Here is a 20,308-nt window from a genome sequence, read left to right as displayed (position 1 = left end):
TGTGAATCCCACCAGCCTTGCATCTGAATTCAAAATGAATCCAGCTATACAAACTAAAAGGCAGGTGATAATTCAGACATGGGGTCAGGGCTCATAGACAAAAAAGACTATTGAGATTTTTGAGGGAGGCAGAAGGAGTCATAGGTTCATGGATGCATGTTGACCGTCGAGTTTCTCAAAGGGCCAGGCTAAGAGTAGTCATGCCTCTGCCTAGGGTCACTTGTAAGGGAAAAATAAAAGAAATACAGCTGTTGTTTAAACACTCCCACTTCTGCTCCTTCCCCAGGTTCAAAAGGAGACAGCTGCCCAGCACTTTTAGGAAGTTGCTGCCTTTAAGGAGCCCATGGAATGCTTATTTATTGTGCAGGTCTAAGGTACAGTATGTACTAGTTCACAGATAGGATGAATAAACACCAAGAGCAATTAAGCTACAGCAAATTTCGCAAACCAAATAGAATAAAAACTAATCTTCAAAAACTCAAAACCACTTCATTTAACAATCCAACAGCTGGTAAGTATGTCTAATAGATGGTAACTAATGTCACAGATGAGACAAATCAAGAGCAGCACAGCACTCTCTTAAAAGAAACTCCTTCTGCACCCCACACCTCCGATCTTCCTGCTCTTCTATTCATTAGGAAGAGTGCAAAGACCAACTCAGCCACATCCAAACAGACCTTTTCCCCACCTATGACAACCAGGGTCAGCAATTTATTTCTCACTCTTTCACCATCTGTGTCCTTCCAAGAACTGAGGGAAAAGCAAAGAGGCACCCAGGGCAGTGTTCTATGCCTGCTATTTTTCTGCTAGGAATTTATTGTCTGTAAAGTCACAGCTATTGTTTCAATTGCCAAGGCTCCCAGCGTGAGTGACTCCTTCCACTCCCAACCACAGATTCGCTGCATCTTCCCCAACTAGATCATCATCAAAATAAACAAAGGACACTTACCATCTGCTTATGGCTTGGGAAGAATGTTTGCTCCACAAGGGGGAACTTCTCAGGACCCAGCGAGTTGAAGATTTTAATTAGCTGAGAGAACTAGAGAGAGAGAGAGAATCTGTTGTTTATTAGACAATAAACCAGTGCTTTTAAAAAGTGTTGGTATGAAGGGTGGCGGGAGGCAAGGGAATCACATTATCTTCTCCCACCCACCTTTCTGCAATTGACAATGGTGAAAAATATGGGTATAGCATGGTAAGCTATCACTCTCTCTCACTGGGTGTATAACACCCAGGCATCTTGAGAGAAGGGAAGGAGTTAAGTGAAGAGGCTGGAAGTGGACCAGCTTGCATTCAATTACAGATCCACTATAAACAGGCTTAGCTTTCACAGTATAGAAGGGCTGAGAGTAAAGAGAGAGCAGCTCATCTTGACAGTCTGGAGGAAAGGGCTCAAGACACACACACACACACACACGTAGTACCACTCATGTATAGCAACAAAACAAAATAACGCTCTCTCTCCCCCATGCAGCCAAATAAAGGATTGGTGATGTTTCTTAAAAGGTTTGAGTAGTCAAAAGAGATGCTCACTAGAAAGAGAGAGTCTTCTACAGCAGTGGCTCTCAACCTTTCCAGTCTACTGTACCCATTTCAGGAAGCTGATTTGTCTTAAGTAACCCCAAGTTTCACCCAACTTAAAATCTACTTGCTTACAAAATCAGACATAAAAATACAAAAAAAAAAGTGGCACAGGATGCTATTACTGAAAAATGGCTCACTTTCTCATTTTTAACCATATAATTATAAAATAAATCAATTGGAATATAAATATTGTACATTCATTTCAGTGCATAGTATATAGAGCAGTATAAACAAGTCATTGTCTGTATGAAATTTTAGTTTGTACTGACTTTGCTAGTGCTTTTCACATAGCCTCTTGTAAAACTAGGCAAATACCTAGATGAGCTGATGTACCCCCTGGAAGAACTCTGCATACTTCCAGGGTTACACATACCCTGGTTGAAAACCACTGTTCTACACCATCCAATTTGAGTGCTGGGCAAAGAAAGCATGAACCTGATGTCTATCATATAAACATCTCTTGTGACTAGGTTCACCTGAGAGGGTCTGTCACCAATCTCACATGCATGTAGCATGATGCACACAGAATGAAATACAGAAGCGTTCACCTCTTACTTCCCCATTTATCTTGGGGGTCAAAGGGGACATCATCCTAAGCGAGTTATTTGAGGAAAGCAGTGTGCAAAGTCTATGCTGGAAAGCAGAGTCCTTGGCAAGTACTTCATGTACAAGAGCTAACATGGTAAGCCAGGACATCACACATAGAATTAACTGTTTATCATCAAGGGTCACACACAGCTAGACAAAGTTTCCCATAATGTGATAATCTGACAGTGGGATAACAGAGCTATTCTAAGAGAGCAAGTCTTGATTTCTATCCACCTTACACCACCTTATAATAATTTGTATCACAAGGAATTTCAACTCCTATTTGACAAACTGCAAAGATCTACACACTATTACACGTACAGTCTACTGCCTGGTGTAAGTTGCACGTATGGCACACTCCCTTATCTTTCACTGGTAAAACAAAAAATCTAATATTTGAAAGGTGGGTATGCAAGGCTGTGGCACTCAAAGAGTTAAGATGTGTAAGTTCCTTGAGGCATGAGAGACAGATTTTATGGAGGACAATATGGCAGTATGACTAGGAGATGAAAGGAGACAGTAACAGGCGAAACATAATTGAAATTGCTTATGGAAGGATCTTCTGGATGATCTATGTTCCTTGTGACTGAGATTCATGTATGTAGCCACCTTGCAGTATGCCTAAAGCATCTCACTAGGTGCTAAGCGCACCATTATAATAGGCAAGCTCCTTTTCAGCTTGGCAGCAGAGCTGTTATTGACAATCAGGACAGGGGATGTTGCAGAAAGAGGACTGCTTATTTCTCTTAATTCAGTGATTTCTGAATCTCTCAGATATCAATTTTCATGGGTATTTAGAGAATTTACTTGTTGGGGCCTGCTGCAGCTGGGAGCAAACATCTCAATAATTCTAGCTACTGCTCACACACGTAACGTGGGCTTGGCAGAATTCAATTTTTTATTGTTTTGATGGAGAATATCAGTGTTTCTTTTCAAGCACCTTTTCAATTTTTATCGATTTAAATTTTCACAGTTACAGGAAATTATGGGGGCAGGCTATGGGGAGGTCAGACAATTTCTTAATGACAGGACACAGATTCTAAAAGTTAAAGTTTATAACCATTAAACACAAAACTGTCAACATCACGTGTCAAAATATACAAAGGAAATACCCTTAAATCAAACATTAATAAGTCCTCAAGCAGAATTTTTCTTACTTTGCCTATCTGTACATTTCTATTATTATCCATTAAAATATTTTTTCTTCAATTTGTGCATGTAGGCCAAATTGACATTTATCAACGTTTACCGATAAAAATCTAATCCAAGCCAAGTAATATGTAATCAAACTCAGAGCTAAGGCTTATGAAAATGTGCAGAGTTCTATTTGCAGAGATTCACAAACTGAACCCCAAAGTTCAATTCACAGGGCTTGAAAGTAAGTTAACTCCCATAGGTTCTTTTAGAGAAAGTTCAGTTAACTTAACCCTCTCTTATGGGAAAGTTCAGTTGTGGAAGGTTCTCATTGCAACTGCACCCCAACAATTTCCCAACAAACCTTGGGACCCCCTCATCTTGAAGGAGATATTTTCAAGGGAGTTCCAGGACTGGTTTTGGGGAAGAGGATAGCTGTTCAAAGAATAACAGACCCAGAGCCTTGGGAGAGGAAAGTCCTTTAGCTTCCCAGCAGTGTGAGCCACCTCAGCCTATGTTTGCTGAACTTTCAGGAGCATTGTCTGAGGTTCATAAATGCCTCAAGTTGCAATTCCAAGGCTCTGTTCAAGATAATGTGAGGTCTGATGAAAGTATTTTGTGCAAGTCTACTAAGTACCTTCATTTGGGTCCCCTTTGCAGCATTGCAATCACTGGGCCACCTTAGCAAACACATTTCTGTTTACTAAATGTAATCTTGCACTTCCTGGTGAAGAGAGAGCATTTTGGAAATTAAATGATGATTCCTGTATGAAAAATAATGCCAGTTTGTAAAAAACAGTCTGAAGGGCATGTACCAGACACAGGCCACATACTGAAATGGCAGCTGCCCTTAGATTTGCAGACAAAGATTTCCTTTTCTAAATTGCGTGGGATGAAATTCAGTGTTTGAGAAAACCCAGAAATCTTCCATTGGTGGCATAATCACATCACTAGTACCACCACCCCCTCGCACACATCAGCAGATAAGAGGAAAAATTTCACAGCTAGAATAATTTTTGTTGGCAACAAGGGTGTTGATCTAGACTAGAGGAAAGAGGACAGATTGCATCTCTTAACTACTTGGACTACCCCTGCACATCCTACAGAAACAAAACAAAACACTGTTTTGACTAGCAGAGTGAGAAAACAGAACTTAAAAGTTACACAGAGTGAGATGGAGACACAGAGAGAAAGATCAACACATCGGCAAGAGAGACATGTCACAATGGGTGCACACACAGCACATGCAGATCTACAGACAGACACATAGATGCTGTATACATGTTACTCTAGGAAAATAACTAAAGCTACTGAATAATTGTTGGGCTGACATACAGGGCTGCCCAGGGGGGGCAAGTGGGGTAATTTGCCCCAGGCCCTGGGCCCGCAGGGGCCCCCACGAGAGTTTTTTGGGGCCCCTGGAGCGGGGTCCTTCACTCGCTCCGGGGGGCCCGGAAAACTCTCATGGGGCCCAGGCCCCCAGAGCTTCTTCCACTCCGGGTCTTAGGCGGCAATTCAGTGGTGGGAGGTCCTTCCGCCCCGGGACCCGCTGCCAAAGAGCTGGGTCTTCAGGGCAATTCGGCGGCAGGTCCCAGAGCAGAAGGACCCCCCCACTGCCGAATTACCACCAAAGCAGGGGCCCCCTGCCACCGAGGCCCCCAGGCCCCCTGAATCCTCTGGGCAGCCCTGCTGACATATGGTGTATTTGCTTGTTAGTTTGCCTTCTTTTTGAAGCATTAGGTATCGGCCACTGCTGTAGTAATGGGTGTGATAAACATATGCTGGTAAAGGACTGATCTATTTTTTGCCCACCCTCACCATTATAAGATGGGGCAGAATTGCAAAAAATTTATATCTTCCATATTGACCTCAGTAACGAATGTTATGTGTGTGATAGGCACAATACTGTACAAGAGACACCAATAGATTAACGCAGTACAGCGACTCTTATCTTCTTGTTTAGATAAGAACATAAGAATGGCCACACTGGGTCAGACCAATGGTGCATCTAGCCCAGTATCCTGTCTCCGACAGTGGCCAATGCCAGGCATTTCAGAGGGAATGAACAGAACAGGTAATCATCAAATGATCTATCCCCTGCCGCCCATTCCCAGCTTCTGGCAAACAGAGGCTAGGTACACCATCCCTCCCCATCCTGGCTAATAGCCATTGATGGACCTATCCTCCATGAACTTATCTAGTTCTTTTTTTAACCTTGTTATAGTCTTGGCCTTCACAACGTCCTCTGGCAAGGAATTCCACGGGTTGACTGTTGCGTGAAGAAATACCCCTTTTTGTTTTAAACCTGCTGCCTATTAATTTTATTTGGTGACTCCTAGTTCTTGTGTTATGAGGAGTAAACAACACTTCCTATTTACTTTCTTCACACCAGATCCTTGACACATTGACAAGGAGAATATGTCAAGTATCCTCCTTGTATGTGTGTCCTAAATTGAGAGGAATGTTATTGTCAGCAGTTCAGCTAGCTTATTCCTTTCACCTAAGGGCCCACCCTTACTTATGGTCAGTAGTACCTCAGTCCATAAGTAGCCCCATTGATTTCAATGAGACCACATACAGAGCTTAGGACTACTCAGTGTAAACGTGGGTGGCACAATCTGGGCCCTTACTATCCCTACACAATCATACATGTGCAGTAGCGTGGCATGCCTACGCTTGCTGGGCTCTTCTATGTCAAAAGTTACTGCAGTAGGAAGAGTTTAAAAGAAAAAGAACAAGTGCATCTTAAGGCTGAGGGTCAAATTTTCTAACATGGCTAAAAGTACATCTACACAGCAACTAGACACCTGCGGCTAGCTCCTGCTAGCTGATTTGAGCTTGGGCTTCTAGTGTGTGTGTGTGTGTGTGTGTGTGTATATGTGTGTGTGTGTATATATATATATATATATATATATATATATATATAAACATACCTCTTCTTTTGTTCTTTTGGGCTGCAGGGCTGTTTCATTGCTGTGTAGGCTTCTGGGCTCAGGCTAGAGCCTGGGCTCTAGGAGTCTGCAAGGTGGGAGGGGGTTCCAGAGATTGGGCTTCAACCCAATCCCTGAAGCCTACACAGCAGTCAAACAGCCCCACAGCCTGAGCTTGAGCCCGAGTCAGCTGGTGGGTTTTTCTTTGCTGTGTAGACATACCCGGAGTTACCTAGGAGCCTAAATCCCATTGAAAGTCAATTGCACTTAGGCCGCTAAGTGATTCGGAATTTTTTACTCTGAGTCTTCAAATCTCCCCCACCCTGTGAAGAGGTGTAAGCTGTCTTCTTACAAAATTGTGGGTATTACTGCATATCATTACCCTGTATGAAATCCTGCAGTGTTTTGTACTGTAGCTTTTATAACACAGTGATTGTTACAATTGGCCAATGCATCTGGACTGGTGTGGTTACAGCAAAACTTTTACATAATTCTGAGATCCTGAAAATTTATTTTTTTGTTTAGCTTCTGTGAAATAGCCATTTTCACTTAAAAACAGCCCAAACAGTTCAAATTGTGCATGTTGTCAATGCAAATTAATTTTCCATCCCTCCAAAAAAAATTGTTTTGAAATACTGAAAAATTCACACTTATCATTCAAAAATATGACTGTACTTTTGAGCCTCAATTCACTCAACAGTTGTGGAGGAATCATTACAGACTGTTGAAGGAAACCCCCCCACAAAATTGTGAAAGTTCCTCATGAAATTGGATAATGTTTGAAAATACAAAACAAAATGTGAAAAACCTCATTTCCTAACATTACCTAATTTCATTTTTCACACCCCCTACGGTTATGTCTATCCAGTAAATTTCCAATAACCTTTGTCAAACAGATTCCTCCTTTCAGGATGCCTATTTTGCAATCAAAATGCAAAAAGGGAAAAATATCATCTGTCCCCAAGAAAAGCTGTTGGTGTCTCTGTCTCTTGTTTTCTAGCTATCATAAAATTTTTTGATCTTACTGCCAGAGAAGCTCTCAATAAGCAAAGGCATGACAGAAACGCATACCTGAGCCAGCTCCAACCAGATAAAGCCACTAGCTGTGCCAAATGCCAGTTTGAGATCTTAGATTAAGTAAATTGCTTTGTGGATTTAGGTTTTTTTGTTGTTTGTGTAACAGCGTGTACTCGCCTCTCCCGAGCAGGGCTGGATTAATGCCGGGGCTTTAGGGGCTGCAGCCCAGGGCCTCGGGGGGCCCTGCAGGCCCACAGACCGGATATGGCCTGCTACTTCTTTTCATCTGGCCCACCGGCATGCCCCTGCCACCCCTAGGCAAGGGGCGTTCAGGCAATCTTTGCGTGCTGCCCCCACCCCCAGCACCAGCTCCGCAGCTTCCATTGGCCGGGAACTGTGGCCAATGGGAGCTGCAGGGATAGCGCCTGCAGGCACGGGCAGTGTGCACCACACAGAGCGACCTGGCCCCTCCGCCTAGGGGCTGGACATGACGGCCACCTCGGGGAGCAGAGCAGCACAGAGCCAGGGCAGGCAGGGATCCTGCCTTAGCCCTGCAGTGCCACCGACCAGGAGCTGCCTGAGGTAAGTGCCTCCCAGCCGGAGCCTGCACCCTCACCCAGCCCAGTGCCCCCTCCTGCACCCAAACTCCCTCCCAGACCTCACACCCTCACCCCAATCCCCTGTCCTAGCCCTGAGCCCCATCCTGCACCCAAACTCCCACCCAGAGGAGCCCACCCTCCAAACCTCCTGCCACACCACAACCCCCCCAGCTGGAGCTGCATCCCCCCACACACCTCAGCCCATTCCCATACTCCAAACCCCAAGGGGCCCCACAAAATCTAATAGCCCTGGGCCCACAGGAAAGTTAATCCATCCCTGCTTGCAAGCACCCCCTGGCTGAGTGCATGTGCCTGCACACACACTCTGTTTGTGGTGGGTCTTCACTGACTCAGCCCTCCAGCCAAGTCACACACAGTCTGTGTGACAAAAGCAAAGCAAGCCCCTTCCAGGGTACAAGTCCAACAGGGGCCTCTCTCAGTGCCCTCTGTAACATCTCTCTCAAGTTGTCTGGAATAGAACAGTGCCCCAGGGCTCCTTCCCTGGAGGCAATGTCTTCAGCCTCTCAGGACCTTTCTTCAGCTGGGCTACTACAGGTCAGTGCCCCTTCTGAAGTGCCTCAAAGTCCATGCCACTTTCCCAGTGGCTGGTGGAGGGAACCTGGCCCGCCTTCTACTCTGGGTCCCAACCCAGGGACCCTATAAATAGCAGCCATCTGCCACATCTCTTTAAATAAACTGCATTGCTGCTACAATTCCCTGGGCCACTTCTCCATGGCTCCAGCACATTTTTCACCCTTACATCAAGGCCTTGGCCTGGTGGATTCCCAGCAGCCAACTCAGAGCTAATTTGTGTTCCCCTCACCCTCTGCCAGCACTGCTATGTCCAAGGTCCTGTAGCTTCCTCAGCCAACCAGAGACATCCTCCACTCTCCTCCAAGTCCAGCAAGGAACTGAACTCAGTTCCTGCAGCTCTTCTTATACTAGCCTGCTGGGCCCTGATTGGCTGCTTCTCACACAGCCATTCTAGGCAGCTTGGAGGACCTCTCTACTGTCCTTTTCTGGGGTCGGATGTGGCAGGGCCATGAGGCCTCCAATCAGGGGCCTCGGGGGCCTAGTCCACCCCATCATAGTAGGTGGTGGGGAAAGCGAGGTATTTCAAAAAAGTGTTTAAGTGGTTTCCTTGATTTTCCTGGGACTGCTAGGGCTGTAGGAGACAGTATTTACCAGGGGTAAAGCAAGGCAGAATCATGCCCAGATTAGCTACAGCAGAGGCAATGGCAGAGCCAATTCTCCTACACACTTCTGGCAGCCAGCTTCATTTTGTAAGGCACTGACTTGTTTCTTTTCTTTTCTTTTAGATTTCTAAAAATATGCGCGTCACTTATATCTCTAGGCTCTTGCATACTAGCACACACAAAATTACGAAAATGAGTTGACACATGTCAACTAAACTTACCCAGTCTCAACCCCCGACTCAAATTGAAGGCACAAATATGTCACACCATCACCTTCCCCAGCAAAAGCCAATGTCAACAAATGGGCTTTTCACCAGGCCCCAAAAGTCAACAATCTCGGACTCTGTCAGACCAACAGTGGAAGCCAGCTTCAAAGTCAAGGGCCTTGTATTGAAAATGCCTTCTCAGGAGCCCTAAGTATTCAAAACTAGGGACTAGGGAGGCGATTTCTCTGGGAGGGAGGACCCAGATTATATAGAGCTTTATAGATCAGTATCAGCCCCTTGAATTGCAGCTTGAAGAGAACAGGAAGCTAGTGTTATTTACTGATCATTTGTATCAATTTACTGGGGTTGACACTGCTAAGCAAGAAGGCCATTACTGTACACCCTGCACCAGGCATGTCTAAGGCATGTCTATATTACAAAGTTTGGTTAATTGAAGTTACACTGGCTTTCAGCTGATGACTTTTGTAAGTCACTTGGGTGGCGCATGCACACTTGGCTGTTTGCATCAGTGCTGCACATCCTCACCGCATGCAGTTGTGTCAATAGAAAATGCGGTGCACCACGGTAGGTATCCCCGTGTGCCTTGCACCACAGTCTGGTGCAATGCCTTGTGGGACATTTTCACAGTGCTTTGTGGGATACCAGCAATTCACCCAGGGATTTGTGGGAACTAGGAGTTAAATTCCCACAATTTCACTTTCTCCATCCCATACTGCTTATTCCAACCCATAATTTTCACACCTTTTAAAAAATTCCCACAGGCGCACATACCGATTTTCAGTCTCCGCCATCTCTGTGACAGAAACATGTATCCTGCACAGCTCAGCACAATTCTCATGACTACTGCTAATACAGGATGCACAATCGTCCTGTATTTGCCAAACTTCAGGAACTATTACAACAACCAGCATTGTGGTGATGAAGATGAGCTGTTCAAGGACGATGAATGGATGATGGACACAGCAAATAAAAATGTCAGGTTGTTGCTGGGATTCACGAAGCAGCTCCACATGGTGAGTAGGTGCTTCTGGGCCTGAGAAATGAGCACTGATTGCATTGTAAAGCAGATATGGGATGACAACCAGAGGTTGCCAAACTTTCCGATATAAAAAACCACATTGCTGGATCTGCGTGCCGAGCTTTCGCCCGAGCCTTCCAGCACAGGGACACTAGAATAGCAGCGCTGACAGTGCAAAAGTGAGTGGCCATGGTGCTCTGGAAGCCTGCAACACCAAATTGCTATTGGTTGGTGGGGAATCAGTTCAGAGTTGGAAAACCCAAAGCAGGGGCTATTGTCATCCAAGTATGCAAGGCCATTAAGCATCTCATGCCACACAGAACTGTCTCTCTTAATAATGTGTAGGGCAGTGGTTCTCAAACTAGGGCTGCTGCTTGTTCAGGGAAAGCCCCTGGAGGGCCAGGCCAGTTTGTTTACCTGCCACATCAGCAGGTTTGGCCGATCACAGCTCCCCAGTGGCTGCGTTCGCCGCTCCAGGCCAGTGGGAGCTGCAAGAAGCGGCACGGGCCAAGGGACGTACTGGCTGCCGCTTCCTGCTGCCCCCACTGGCCTGGAGCGGCAAACCGCGGCCACTGGGAGCTGCAATCGGCTGAACCTGTGGACACGGCAGGTAAACAAACCGTCTCAGCCCTCCAGGGGCTTTCCCTGAACAAGTGGCGGTCCTAGTTTGAGAACCACTGGTGTAGGGAATAGTAGATGGATTTGAAGCAATAGTGCTCCTGAACTGCTCTGGGACAATAGATAGCAGACATATCCTTGTTCTGCATCACCCCATTGTGCCAATGAGTACATAAACCAAAAGGGGTACTCTTCCATGGTTATGCAAGCACCAGTGGATCATCGGGGGCACTTCATCGATATCAGTGTTGGCTGGTCAGGGAAGGTGCAGCAGGACTTTTCCAAAAGCTGCAAGCAGGGACATTCTTCCCTGACTGGTGCATTCACATTAGTGAGGTTGAAATGCCAACAGTGACGCTGGGGGACCAAGCCTACCCCATGCTCACCTGGTTCATGAAGCCGTACACCGACCACCTCGATAGCACCGAGGCAAGATTCAACTGCCGGCTAAGCAGGTGTAGGATGACTGTTGAATGAGTATTTGGTCAACTCAAAACTCACTGGTGATGTTTAATGACTAGACTGCCCCTTAGCAAGGCAAACATTCCAAATGGTATTGCTGCATGTTGTGTATTACACAATATGTTGTGAAGTGAAGGGGAGAGGCTACTGGCAAGGTGGAGGGGTGAGATGGACCAGCTGTCTGCTCAATTTGAACAGCCAGGAACAATTAGAATTGCCAATCATGGAGCTATGCGGTAGAGAGAGGCCTTAAAAGATCATTTTAACCGTCAGCCACAATAGCATTGTGTCATGCTTTTGGGAACTTGTGTTCCTTCACGTGTACAGACCTAAAGTGTGAGTGTTTAATGATTCCTGTTATGAATTGTGTAATGACTGCTTGGTGCAAACTAATAAATATACTCTGAATTTCAAAAAATAAAACTTTATTGTGCACATATACACAGGAAACAAAGTTAAAGTGTAAATAAACAAGTTAAAAACATTTTAGCATCACTGTGAGGTGACCCATATTTATGACGAACAAGTAAAACAATAAACATACATGTTTACATATTAAAAACATATTACAATGTTTCATTGATGGTAAAAACAAGTAATGCACTGTGCTTGCTGGCTGATCCTGTAGTTATCACTGGTTAGTGTAAGTATATGGTTCTCCTCATTCTCCCCTGGCATGGAGGAGTAGGGCAAGGGTTCATACCATTCTGCCACCTGTTTTGCTGGGGGGTACAGAAAGCAGCAACCAGGGTTTTTCTATGGAATGGAAAGGCTGCTGCAGCAGGGTCTTTGGGCATTTACCTCAATAATGTTCTGCAACATCGGTGTGTGTTGCCTGAGCAAAGCCATAATGTCCTGATGCACTTCCCAATGCACATCTCTATCCCTTTGCCTCTCCTCCAGCATCCGATCTCTCTCTGCCTGGTCCTTCACCTGGCTCTTGGTCGTTCGGCCCCTCCAATCCCTGTGTTCATAGTCTGCAACTGTAGAGGATTGGAGGATCTCACTAAACATATCCTCGCTGGTCCACTTCTTTCTTCACCAGATCTGAGTCAGATGTTCAGCAGGCAGGGAGGGGACATCTCTCAAGGCCACCATAGCAGAGGCTGCTGTTAGAAACAGATAGATACATGATTAGATTTACACCTGTAAGATAAAGGGAATGATAAGTCTCAAAACTCCCTTACTTTATTCCCATAAAGACCGTTCATAAATAATGTGAACATTAGCTCAAAGTGCCTTGTTTCGGCACCACTCTGCAGCTCAAGACATGGTGAGTTTGGATCAGCAGGTGAGAGAGGGGAAACTGTGGCATGAAAGGTTTAGATGCTGGGTGCCTCAGGGTACAACTATAGGAAAAGTGCAGTGAATGTTGCCAGTATTTTCACAGGCAGTGGTGATTTTGGCTGATATTTCACTACTGAGGGTGACAGAGGCACAGAGAATGCTGCTGCGACTGGCGTCCCAAAGACACCCTGGCCAGTAGCTGAGAGGGTTGCAGACTATCTCCATGAAAGTTAATTTGAATCTGTTACAGAGGAAAAAAGGGACATCCTTGTTCAGATTAAACACTGCCTCTACCTCTGTCTGAGCACAAGACAGTGGTTTATTGTGGACTGTGTAATTCTGACTGCTATGCTCATCTGTTGGAATTCATTTCCTAATGTAGTAGTTGATTGAAGTGGCAACTATGGATGCATTCCAAAGCATGAACTTTAATTGGATACCCCGTGCAAGGAATCAAAAGTTAATGCCTTTGGTCTCTAAATGTGCAGATGGGATGAATGCCATTTGTAAGCAAGGCAGAAGGGAAGAGGGAGGGAAGGCTTTGGTCACTGAAAAGAGAAACAAACATGCTTATATAGAATAATGCATCTATACACTAACCTGAGATCCTTTCCCCTTCATTACTGGGCTCATCCGTGCTCGCCTGGCAGGACTGGCTCAATTCCAGTAGAGTTTTGAAGAGCTCCTGGCTCACCACATGGTGTGTGTCCCCCACTTCCTCCTCTTCAGGGGTTTCCACTCCCCGTTCTCATGATGTGTCCACAGTCACATTCAGGGTGCTGGTGAGGCTCCCACCAAGTATGGCAAGCAGTTTGTTGTAGAAATGACAGGTTTGCAGGATGACCCCAGTGCTGTCGCTCTCTCTCACCTTCTGATATGCCTTGAAGTTCCTTGGCTTTCACCCAACATTGATGCTCATTCCTGTCATGCCTCGGGTTTCTGATGCGCTGTGTGATCAGCACATAGACGTCTATATTGCTTTGGTTGGTCCTTAACTGGATTTGCACAACCTCTTCTCCCCATAGTCTGGGGAGATCCAGGACGTCTGCCCTGGTCCAGGCAGGAGCACATCTAGGTGTAGCTCTCTTTGTGCTGAGCCAGGATGGCCAGACACTCACAAAGGCCGGCTAGTTGGTGTGATCGCCAAGGTGGGCAACCAGGAAAAGGCATTTCAAAGACACACAGAGGTTTTTAAAGAGGGAGTAGACTTCCAGTCTCTGTGACCCCTGCCAGTGGAGTTCAAAGCTGTGATCAGAGAGGCCACTATTGCAGGGGAAAGGGACATCATGGCACAGCTGCTGGAGGACTATTAGGGTTGAGCAAGTAATTCAGTGTCTATGCTAAGCACTACGTTGATGGAAGTAGGTTGATTTTGGCTCTGCATCGTTGGGGGGCGGGGTTATTGTGTTAATGTAACGGGGTGCCTACACCGACAACAGACAAGCTTAGGTGTAGATATATGCAAAAAAAAGTTGAAACAAGGCGACTTAGGTCGGCCTACCTTTGCAGTGTAGACCCAGCTAAACAGGCTTTAAAAGTACAGTAACTCCTCGCTTAATGTTGTATTTATGTTCCTGAAAAATGCAATTTTAAGCGAAACGATGTTAAGCGAATCCAATTTCCCCATAAGAATTAATGTAAATAGTGGGGGTTAAGTTCCAGGGACATTTTTTTCAAACCTCCCACACACACACTGTGTAAGTTTTAAACAAACAATTTAATACTGATACACAGCGATGATGATTGTGAAGCTTGGTTGAGGTGGTGAAGTCAGAGGATGGAAGAGGGTGAGATATTTCCCAGGGAATGCCTTACTGCTAAATGATGAACCAGCACTCAGCTGAGTCCTCAAGGGTTAACACATTGTTGTTAATGTAGCCTCACACTCTACAAGTCAGCACGAATGGAGGGAGGGGAGACAGCGTGGCAGGCAGAAACAGAGACACACACCCTGTGTGAGAGAGAGATGCGCATTGCCCTTTTAAGTACACTGACCTGACTCTAAGTACACTGCCTTCTTAAGTAGATCAGCAAGTTGCCTGCTCCCAGGAAGCTCCCTCTGTCCGTCTAGAGCCCTGTCGTGTCATTTCCCTCCCGCCCCAGGGCCGGGGGAGCAAGTGGGGCAATTTGCCCCAGGCCCCAGGCCCTGCAGGGGCCCTGCGAGCCCTGGCCCGGCAGTGGTCCGGGTCTTCGGCAGCATTTCGGTGGCAGGGGGGCCCTTCAGTGCTACCGAAGTCGCAGAGCGACTGAAGGGCCCCCCGCCGCCGAAATGCCCCGCAAGCAGGGGCGGCTCCAGGCCCCAGCACTCCAAGCGCGTGCTTGGGGCGGCATGCCGCGGGAGGCGCTCTGCCGGTTGCCAGGAGGGCGGCAGGCAGGCTGCCTTCGGTGGCATGCCTGCGGAGGGTCCGCTGGTCCCACGGCTCCAGTGGACCTCCTGCAGGCACGCCTGCGGGAAGTCCACCGAAGCCGCGGGACCAGCGGACCCTTCACAGGCACGCCTGTGGGAGGTCCACCGGAGCCGCGGGACCGGCGACCGGCAGAGTGCCCCCCGCGGCATGCCGCCGTGCTTGGGGCGGCAAAATGTCTAGAGCCGCCCCTGCCCGCGAGCCCTGGCCCAGTGGTGGTCTGGGTCTTCGGCGGCGGGGGGCCCTTCAGTGCTGCTGAAGACCTGGACCACCGCCGGGTGAGTACAAGCGCTGCAGCTCCCCCGCTTTGCCCCAGGCCCCCTGAATCCTCTGGGCAGCCCTGCCCCCCATGGAGATGGGGTAAGTGGGGTGCGGGAGCAGGGGGACACCCTGACATTAGCCCCCCTCTTCCCCCCCCACACAGCAAGCAGGAGGCTCCTGGGAGCAGCTCCAAGGCAGAGGGCAGGCGCAGCACAGGGCAGTGGGGGGAGGGATAGCTGAACTGCCGGCAATTGATAGCCTGCTGGGCGGCTGCCACACAGAGAACTTAGGGGAGCGGGGAGCTGCCGATCCACCCTGGTTCCAAGCCCCCACCAGCTAGCTCCAATGGGCTGCTCTTCCTGCAAGCAGTGGACAAAGCAGGCGGCTGCCAAACGACGTTATAAGGGAGCATTGCGCAACTTTAAATGAGCATATTCCCTAATTGATCAGCAACGTAACAATGAAACAACATTAACCGGGATGACTTTAAGTGAGGGGTTATTGTACCCTCATTTACAGCGCACTATAATCATTAGGACAGGAAGTCACACAGGCAGAGATAACAGTGAGTAATACGTGCAAACAGTGCACCAAACGCAGATGAAAGACTCCAGTTCTGACCCTTGGCTCTGGCCTCTGATGCCTGCTCCAACCCCTAGCCCTGATACCTGCTCCAATCCTAGGCATGACCGTCCAGGTCCTGGCCACTGACACTGACTGTCAAAAGGGGTACAAATTGTGAAGATTGGTTTTGTAACACAGACACCTTTTTAATAGGAAATGGACTGAAAGCAACAATGCCAAACAGGGTAGTCACAGGATAAGACTTTTCAATCATTACTGACCTCAGCTGAATTTGCAAAATCTATGGTTAAATAATGAGGATGGTTGGTTCCTTGTTACCATCTTCTCTGTCCATTTTTTGTGATACCTGTGCAATTATATAGGAGATTTCCTAGAGTTGCATCAGCAGGGATCCTCTAGAGGAGTGGTTCTCAACCAGGGGTACACATACCCCTGGGGGTATGCAGAGGTCTTTCAGGGGGTACATCCACTCATTTAGCTATTTGCATAGTTTTACAACAGGCTACATAAAAAGCACTAGTGAAGTCAGTACAAATTAAAATTTCATACAATGACTTGTTTATACTGCTCTGTATACTATACACTGAAATGTATGTACAATATTTATATTCCAATAGATTTATTTAATAATTATATGGTAAAAATTAGAAACGGAGCCATTTTTCAATACCAGCGCGCTATGACGCTTTTGTATTTTTATGTCTGATTTTGTAAGCAAGCAGTTTTAAAATGAGGTGAAATTTGGGGATATGCAAGACAAACCAGCCTCCTGAAAGGGGTACAGTAGTCTGGAAAGTGTGAGAGCCACTGCTCTAGAGCAGACATTGGAAAGTCCCTCTTCCCACAGTTCCATACACAAATGGTGGAAACTGAACTCCACAGTTTCAATGGCCCTCAGATCCAGAACTGTGCAGGGGAGAATTCCATCCATGAGGCCCGACCCCTTCCCCACAGCTATATAAGCTTGGGGAAGAGAAGCCAACATAGAGGAGCAGAGATAAGCAGCTGCAGCAGGAACCTGTATGAGGTAGGATAGCTCAGTGGTTTGAGCATTGGCCTGCTAAACCCAGGGCTGTGAGTTCAATCCTTAAAGTGGCCATTTAGGGATCTGGGGCAAAAATCTGTCTGGGGGTTGGACTAGATGACCTCCTGAAGTCCCTTCCAACCCTGATATTCTATGAACCTACAGACTCTAAAGAGGCCATAATCTGGCTTTTTACAGCTTTTACTCAGGATAGTCTTTCCCCTGTGCTGACTGGCTGTTTGTTATCTCACATATTTACCTCAGCCTCACTCCACCTGTCTTCCACACTCCCCTTCTTCCCATTACTTTAATCTCCTCCCTTTCATGGGCCCTCTCTCTTTTCTCGGTTAATCCCCTTCCAACAAAACCTCACCCCCAAAATTAGAAACGAAACACAAGAACAGCAACAAAAATAACACCCCCTGGCACCAACATGACGTTTGCAAATCACTGTGTTGTTCACTCTGCTCATATGTAATATCCCTTCCCCACAATCCTTGATCTTAATAAAAAAAAATTGGAGATATACCAATCTCCTAGAACTGGAAGGGATCTTGAAAGGTCATCGAGTCCAGCCCCTGCCTTCACTAGCAGGACCAATTTTTGCCCCAGATCCCTAAGTGGCCCCCTTAACCCTGGGTTTAGCAGGCCAATGCTCAAACCACTGAGCTATCCCTCTCCCTTGTCTATTTAAATTGTAGGCTTTTTGGTGCCTTGTTCAATGTTTGTACAGTGCCTGGCACAATGGGGCACTGATTTTAGCTAGAGTCTCTAGGCGTTACCATAATATAAACGATAGTCATAGAATCATGTAATCCCTTTTATAAATCACTGTCTACATATCCGCTAGAACAGGGTATGCTGGTGGTTCGTACAAGTTAAGAAAAATGCGTGAGCCAGCCCAGTGACCTAGCAGTATTGATCTGTACTGCCACAAAAGAGATCTAGATTTAACTGCAGCTCTTGTCTCCCATGCGGCCAAGTGACAGAATCTGGGACTGCTGAAGATGCCTTGTAGTTAGGGCAATGTTGTTACTCAGAAGCAAGTTGGATAGGCTGATAAAGGAGCAATGTTGGCAGGCTCCCAAAGGAGTCCCAAAGCAGCTTGCTAAGGCTAGCGGAGCGGTGGCTGCAATGGGAAGGGAAGGGCTCTCATTAGAAAAACTGGAGTCTGACTTTGGCGCTCCGTCATTTTTCTGGCCCAGTGCTAATGTAATAAACCTGGATCGTCACCTACCACCCAGGGCTTGCTGCAGAAGTTATAGATGGAGTAAAGGGAGTTGACACTATGGACTCCGCCATACTGCAGGCCGATGATGAGGCTGCGAAAGTCCTCTCCTAGTGCCATGCTGTAGGCATGTTGTCGAATCAGAACAAAGTCAGGCTTAAAGGACCTAGAAGACACAATTAGAGTGATTTAAAAAAAAATCAGCAAGGCTCCTTTCCCTCTTTTGCCTCCATCCTCCCCCCTTTTGCTCTCCTTCAAATAGATGGAACCTTCTCAGGCTACAGTATTGTATCAATTATACTACAAAGAAAAACCTAGTTATAAAAAAAAATCCTACATAACCGCTAGCACAAGGGCTTAGAAACTCTCCAGACAGATTTGCCAGAGTTTCCATTTCAGACAGGCTCACACAGGAACAACCTATAACAGAAGCCAAAGATCATAAATTCTCTGGTGGGGTGGGGGAATTCTCCCTAGTAATCCTAATAATTCTCTTTAGAAAATCTTGGCCATATTTGGTGACACTTGTTGCAATGTGCTGCACAGATGAAGGAGGAAAAGATTGTTTTCTAATGATGGGACTGGATACTGAAATGAAGCCCACTGGGTGGGAAGATCATGCACAGATTTCCAAAGATATCTCACACATCCAGGCATCCACACACATTTCCTTTTACTCACAGACCGCAGTGCATATTGGACACAGACGGCTAGAACATCTACACCTAGGGATCATACACTGCAACATAATTAACAAATTTTCAGAGTGCCCATCCAGTGATGGCACTTACTGCGCGAGCAATCAGCTCATTATCCTAGCCAAGACTCGCCATGGGATCCTTAGGATTCCAAATGTAGCAACTCTCTAACCAAACTGGAGGCCCTCCAGGGTGAGGCAATAGGAGATAGCTGAGGTGTCAACCAGATGGAAATAATCTCTTTGCATACTGTATCTTAGGGCCAATTCAAAGCATTTGGAAATAGCAATTGGAAAGGTTGCCCAAAACAGAGTTCAGCAGTTTGTACCTTGAATGCACTGGAGGGACTTTTCCACTGACTATGGGGACTATTTTACATTTAAACAAGGTTTGCATCAAGGGCATTGGAAAAACTTCCATATTGCATTAAAGTTCTTAAAAGAAATTAGTTCTGTCCCCAGGACCCATTACCTCACTGACTTTGAACATTTTCCTTGCTGTGAGACTATAATTTCAATCCTTAGGATGTATGAACTGGAACTATTTTGGTTTTATAGCCCCAACTTATATTTCCATCACTCTGGCTGGGAAATCTGAGATGGTAATTCTGGGCCAGATTGTGGCAAAGAGTATTGAGAATATAACCCAGAACTACTTGTGGTTTTAAATTTTGTTTTATTTGTTGGCCTTGGACTTTTGTTATTAATCTAGACATGGCAAGAAGCATGCTTTGCCCTTGTTACGAGGCAAGAGGCAAAGGTTTTGAAACATCAGACACCCTCCCCTGTAGTATTTCTAACCCACACGGACTCTTTAATGCAGTGGGCACCAAAGGTGGCATGTTTCTCAATCAGTGAAAGGTGCAATAAACAACAGGAGGGCTGTATTATTGAATGTGCAGCTGATGTATGGATCTTCCTAAGGTGAGGCAAGTGGCGACCCCATGCTGGGAAACAGCGAGAGAATACAAATCTTGGCAGTATAACTGCTTGACTTCTGCTGACATTCCATGTAGAAAGCATCCACTGGGCAGCCAAACATTCCCAGAAAATAAATTAACTCTCTGGATGCCAAACATTCAGGATTCAGTGCCCCCCAGTGGGCTGTTAAACATTCTAGGGTCTAAGCAACCAGATGCTCTAGGTGCATCTTAATTTCCCTCAGGTTCCCTAGGTTGGCACAGCAGCACAAAACTATTAAAAACCACCCAACACCCAAACCCTTCCTTACAACCGGTTTTGGAACTGGTCCTTACAGCGCTGGAATGTATTTTATTCATGCAGTCCTGGTACTAGCTTTTGTGCCCGCACATGAACCTGCTATATTGACATGCACACCTTTCCCCCCACCAGCCGATAGCAAACATTCAAGGGTAAGGTCGAGAATCACACTCTAAAAAAAGCTGTTATCAGCTGAAACTCTGGGTTGAAAGACTTCAGCCTGCTTG

The 20,308-nt window shown here is 46.4% G+C and overlaps 1 protein-coding gene across 9 annotated transcripts in view; it reads right to left on the bottom strand.

The window, feature by feature from the left end:
- The window catches only part of SYN3 (synapsin III), a 332,551-nt gene that overhangs the window by 165,530 nt on the left and 146,713 nt on the right, over positions 1-20,308 (bottom strand). For all 9 annotated transcript variants that reach the window (XM_044986995.1, XM_044986977.1, XM_044987004.1 and 6 more), the window contains 2 exons: positions 18,173-18,329; positions 950-1,039 (listed from right to left, as the gene is read on the bottom strand). In XM_044986995.1, coding sequence (XP_044842930.1) covers positions 950-1,039; positions 18,173-18,329 — 247 coding nt within the window. The remainder of the gene's footprint in view (positions 1-949; positions 1,040-18,172; positions 18,330-20,308) is intronic.

This window comes from Mauremys mutica, chromosome 1, assembly GCF_020497125.1.
Source record: "Mauremys mutica isolate MM-2020 ecotype Southern chromosome 1, ASM2049712v1, whole genome shotgun sequence".
In the NCBI taxonomy this organism is placed as follows: Eukaryota; Metazoa; Chordata; order Testudines; family Geoemydidae; genus Mauremys; species Mauremys mutica.
Note: the sequence above shows the minus strand (reverse complement) of the source record. Positions and strands in the feature narration are given on the sequence as shown.